Source organism: Pogona vitticeps, chromosome 5, assembly GCF_051106095.1.
Source record: "Pogona vitticeps strain Pit_001003342236 chromosome 5, PviZW2.1, whole genome shotgun sequence".
NCBI classification, from domain to species: domain Eukaryota; kingdom Metazoa; phylum Chordata; class Lepidosauria; order Squamata; family Agamidae; genus Pogona; species Pogona vitticeps.
Window position 1 is genome coordinate 3,384,306 of NC_135787.1, and position 5,434 is coordinate 3,389,739.

At 51.5% G+C, this 5,434-nt stretch overlaps 1 protein-coding gene across 1 annotated transcript; it reads right to left on the reverse strand.

Annotated features, from left to right (window-relative positions):
• Positions 1 to 291: 291 nt before the first annotated feature.
• On the reverse strand, positions 292 to 4,773 carry EGR4 (early growth response 4). Its single transcript, XM_020807638.3, has 2 exons — positions 4,488 to 4,773; positions 292 to 2,519 (listed from the first exon to the last, which is right to left on the reverse strand). Exons 1-2 carry the CDS (start codon positions 4,696 to 4,698, stop codon positions 1,171 to 1,173), a joined length of 1,560 nt encoding a protein of 519 aa, XP_020663297.3. The 5' UTR covers positions 4,699 to 4,773; the 3' UTR covers positions 292 to 1,170.
• Positions 4,774 to 5,434: the final 661 nt, after the last annotated feature.

Below are 5,434 nucleotides of genomic sequence, written 5' to 3' on the forward strand. Positions count from 1 at the left end.
GAGAGGAGTTTTTATATAAATGATTGTGCTTGGTTGTTCTAAATGAGTTTTAGTATTCATTTTATTTACCATTTTAATATCATATTTGTATAACCCTTTTTAAAATTTTGTTGTATATTTACTATTTTTTAATTATATAAGCCATCTTGAGTCCTTTTGAGGAGAAAGGCGTGGTAAAGCTATCTTAAATGAAAAACAATGAATTAAATAAATTGGCAGCATTGAATAAATAAATAATTTGCCATATATTGTATTCTTTCAAGTTTGCAGCTAGATAATAGCTCAAGAACATTTTCCTCCTTCAGTTATAACCAGTTTTATTTATTGTAAAAATAAACACAGTTTTGCAATAACCTTGACACATTCTGTTTTTTAAATACAAAGAGAAGTATTTACATATATATTTTTAAAAAAACACTACAGTCTCCTAGTCTCAATTATATACAATTCATTCATTTACCAAAGTCTGTCAGTTCCAGCAACTTGTATCATTAACAATGCAATAAACTGTGCTAATTTTATACACAAGAAAAGTAGCCATCCTCTTTCCTGGAAGGTCCATTAAAGTGCTTATGAAAGGGAAAGTGGGATCAGTGTGTTAAAAATGGTAGCATCTGCCAAGTTGCTTTCATCCCTGTATAAAATGCAGGCAATTATTTAGATATACAGACACTTTTCTCATTAACTAAAGCTAATTACAGAAGCAGTTTTGGGGAAGAAAATACTGTTTTTCCCTCCCACGAAGCTCAGTCGAGATCTGTCCATGGCTGGAAGGTGCTGAAACAGAGCATCAGACCTCCTGGAGCTGTCCAGAAGCAGTGGTGCTGAAACAGCTTAGCTGCTAACTTACTCCATCACCTGAGATCCACCATATTTGGATATGGAATGAGAGTAATCTCTCTCTAGGCCATTATCTGACGTTCCTCTTCCTTTCCTTTCATTTGCTCACTTTTGAGAATGCCTTCTCCTCTGGTCCCTTTCAGCACAAGAAATCAACCAGAATGGGGAAGGCTCATGCAGGGCAAAATGCTCATTTCTCCTACCCATCCTTCTCCGGTAAGAAGGAACCATTTGAAAGAGAGCTTCCCAAACTGAGTATCCCAGCAAAGTGCTCTAAGAACCTTTGATCTCCTGCAAAAAGCCAAGACTTGGTGGATTCCCCAAAGGCTTTTAGAGGGTCCCGAAGGAGAGTCCGACGGTGTAAAACCCGAGTCCTTTCAGCTTCTCCTCTGCCCTGGCTTTCTGCTTTAAGTGGACTTTGCTGTGCCTCTTTTTCTCGTCGCTCCGGGCAAAACGGCGGCCACAGTCGTCGCAGGAGAAGGGCTTCTCCCCTGTGTGGGTTCGGATATGGGTGGTCAGGTGGTCGCTGCGGCTGAAGTTCCGCAGGCAGATGCGGCACTGGAAAGGCTTGTGGCCGGTGTGGATGCGAAGATGCCGGTTGAGTTCGTCAGACCTCGCAAAGCTCCGGATGCAGTTCTCCACCGGGCAAGCAAAAGCCTTCTCGTGGGGCTTAGGGCAGAAACATTTGGAGGAACATTTCCCTCTGCGGGGCCTCTTCTTTGGCTCCAGAAGGACGCTGGCGTTCCTGCTGGGTCCTAAAGCAGATGCTGAGGAACCGGGGGCGTGAGCGAGAAAGTCCGCCATGGAGACCAGGGATGAGGGAGAGGAGGTGCTGTGCAACCTTTGATCGCCGGGGTTTATCAAGCTGGGCATGAGCTCGGCCTGGGGTAAAGACGGTTCAAAGTCTTGGAGAAGCGGGTGGGGGAGAGTGGCGATTTTGGCTTCCGCAAAGTCACTGGGGATTTGGCTCTGTGTGGGGAAGGTGTCCGGCTGGCAGCTGAAATCCAGGTTCTGCCCAAAGGACCCCGGCTGTTCTGAGAGGCAGCTGAGCTCTGACTGGCAGCTGACGGACAGCATGTTCTCTGTTTTTGGAGCCAGCTGGGGGAACACGGTCTGGCTGGTCTCTGAAGAAGGAAAGGTCTCTGAAGAAGGATATTCTGAGGGCAGATAATTCTGAGGTTGGCCCAGAGGGTCCCAATGGGAACAAGGAGGCTTGAACTTCTCCAGAGATGGAGAAATTGAGGAGAGCTTAATATCCTGCTTACTCTCCATCAGCTTTTCATTAAAGAGACAATGAGAAGAAGCTTGCCCTTCGGGAGATGTTTGGACTTGCTGGTGGAGGCTTTCTGGACTGGCGAAGGTGGGATAACCTTGGTCAGCCAAGGATGGCTGGACAGAGATATTGAGTTCAGGTGGACATGTGGAATAGAGGTCCAGGTGGTTCTGTATAGCTTCAGGGATGCTGTAGATGGCCTCTGGTGGCCTCTGGGGGGCCTCTGAAGCTGAGAAGGGGGAAAGGCCCAGGATGCCTGACATCAAGCTGAAAAGGGACTCTTGGTCCTGGCATTGCTCAGTCTTGATAAAGAAGCTACCCGAATAATTGACTGGTGGAGATGGCTGCCCAGAGAGGAAGTAGAAATCTGCCGTTTCAGGGTTCATGGGGGCGCCCATAAAGTTACCTAGAAAATTGATATTCAAGATTATTCTTTTCAGTTATAAAGTAAAGACTAATGTAAAAGCACAAGCCTACTGCAGCAAAAAGCAGGAGACAGATCTGAGAAGTGTACACAGCATCAGGTGTCATGCTTCGCAAGCAGCATCTATGGGCTGCGCATAGAAGGCCCTAGGCAGTGGCAGCTGGTCTGGGGATATGGTGAATCCACTCCTTGTTTTAGTTTGCACTTTACGGGAGCCATCCAATGCACTGAAATATCCCCCCAATAGGTTCAGCACCATGGATAGCTCATATAAAAGTGCAGACCAAAACTAAGACCAGGAGTGGATTTACACAATCCCTGGAAGTGGAGTCACTTGCTGCCACAGGTTCCAGATTCCACCTCTTGCACCTCTATTAGGTAGCAGGGGGGCGGAAAGACCTTCCTCTCTATATCTTGTTCCGGAGAGCTACTGCCAGTCTGAGTGTGCCATATTGGGCTCAGCCTGATAGGAGTCATCATTTCATGTTCTTCCGCCTGAAACATGGACCAGTTAAGCTCATATCTGAGAACCACACACTCCCTGCCCTTCTTAACCCTGTTGTATTTCCTATCCAATCCTTCCGTTCAACTTGGTTTGTAATATTTTACATAATCCTGCACACATACCTGTTCTATTTTTTTTCCTTCTATGGGGTTGATTCAAAACTTCACCCCCACCTCTTCCTCATATCAGTCTTGCCTGGAAAACTTTAGCTGTATTAGCAAAAGTCTGGGCTCAGTGACCCCTAAGAGCCGGAGCAAGATCCCCAAACCAGTCTGAATGGCCTAGGGTTTACTGGTACCCTAGGTTTCTTGGTCCTACCGGCAGCTTCTGATGAAATCTAATGATCCCGGGCAAAACCGGCCACCATTTCAGCACCAGATAACCCCCCACTGAATGTCTGGGCCCCTCCCTCTTACCCTCTTTCCCCTCTGTCTCAGATGTGATCTCCAAAACTGGCACATTTTTCAGGGGGCCCTTTTCTCGATGGACCAAATAGAAGCATGGCTCCAGGTTGGAGCCCAGTTCAAAGAATTATGGCTGTCCATCAAGAAAGGGGTAGAAATGGGAATTAGTTCTGGAACACTGGGGTTCAGAGCTCATCCTGGGGAGATGTAACTCATGGGGTCTGGGGTCCGGGGAAAACAGGAGAGCCCAGCACTGAAATGGCCCAGCCTATCATAATGGTTGCCCCCGCCCCGTGGATTTAACCTGGGATTAACGGCCCTCTCCCAAATTGCAAGCTAAATCCTGCAATGGAATGAGTTGCCTAAGAGAAAGGGGGGGGGGGGAGAAGAGAGAGGAAGGTCCTTCTTTTGGCAGTCTTGGGCAAAAAGACTAGTTTGGCCTTGGTCAAGACTATACTGGGCACAGAGAGGACCAGAGAGAGATCCTGGGGGCCTCTGGGTGGCCACTTATGGAATTTGCTGGCAACCCAAGGGCCAGAGTTCCCAGGTGGAGGTCTAAAATGGGAGGAGCTTGGAGAATGGCACTCTGGGGGGGGTCATATATGGTCCACTCCTGAATTAGATGATCTTACTAGAGTGCTCCATTAGAAGACACTGGTTTCCCTTCCTTCCTTCCTTCCTTCATCAGCTCCTTCCTTCCTTCCTTCCTTCCTTCCTTCCATCCATCCATCCATCCATCCATCCATCCATCCATCCATCCATCCATCCATCCATCCATCCATCCATCCATCCATCCATCCATCCATCCATCCATCCATCCATCTGTTACTCTCGGGCCACCTGTGGCCCCCGAGCTGGCCTCCCTGGAGGCTTTCGGAATCCCGGTGTAATCAATCCATCTAGAGATCCGAGGGTTCAGTCCACCAACCCACCAGCCAACCCACCGACCTGCCTGCCTGCAGAACAAACACCCTTCTGGGACGGTCTGGTCGCCAAACGGACGCCGAGCCCCCTGCCCTTTCCAAGAAGGGCCCTCCTTACCTGGGAGATAATGGGGGGCTCCCTCCCGCAGTTGCTCCGTCAAAAGTTGTGGCGGCGGCGGCTGCGGCGGCTGTGCCGGAGGCTCCTGGGGGTCGTGCGGCTGGAGGCGGCGCTGCTGCGGGTGAGGCCCGGGGATCGGGCCCTCTGCCGGTTCCAGGGGCCGCTTGGCGTCCAGCGAATCCTGGCGGGGGAAATCCATGAAGTTGAGCATGGCCCGGCGGAAGAGAGGGAGAGCAGGAAGGCCACCCTGGGCAGGTGGCTGGAGGGCGGGATGCTGCTAGTCCTCAAGGAGGAGCGGCGGCGGCGGTGCGGGGGGGGCGACTCGCGGGGAGGGGGTCCGGTTAGTCGTGCTCGGCCTGGGGGTGGGATGGGGGGGGCTGACCCGTCCCGGCCCGTCCCGGCCCACCTGCCCTGCCCGTCCCGTCCCGCCCTCACCTGGCCCGGCCTCGGCAGGTGCGTCTCTCTCCCTCTCGCTTCCCCCTCTGCCTCGTCTGTTTGTAAGCAAAGCGCCCGAGCGCCGCAGCCGGCCCTTTATATACCTGCCTCGCGCCTTCCGCTCCGGGCCGGCTCTTCCATTTCTGGAGTTCCCAAGCCCGGGCTGCGGTGACGTAAATGCCCATAGATGGACTCAGGATGCGGGCGAGGGAGACCCAATAAGGAAATCTCTCCCCGTGACGCGCTCGCAGCTTTTTTGGCACCTCGCTCGCCATCAAGGCCCCATCCCTTCCCCTCCTGCTTCTCTCGCTCTCCTCCCCCCACCTTCCCAGCACCTTTGGCTGGGAGATGCAATTAGCACCGGGGAAGGGCGGATGAGAGAAGAGGTCCCCCCTAAACCTGGGAGGGAGGGAGGGAGGGGGGAGTGGGAAGGGGTAAAAGGGCCAACACCCCCCCCACACACACACACAGCCTCCCTATGGGGGTTGGAAGGTTGCAAGAGAAAGGTAGTG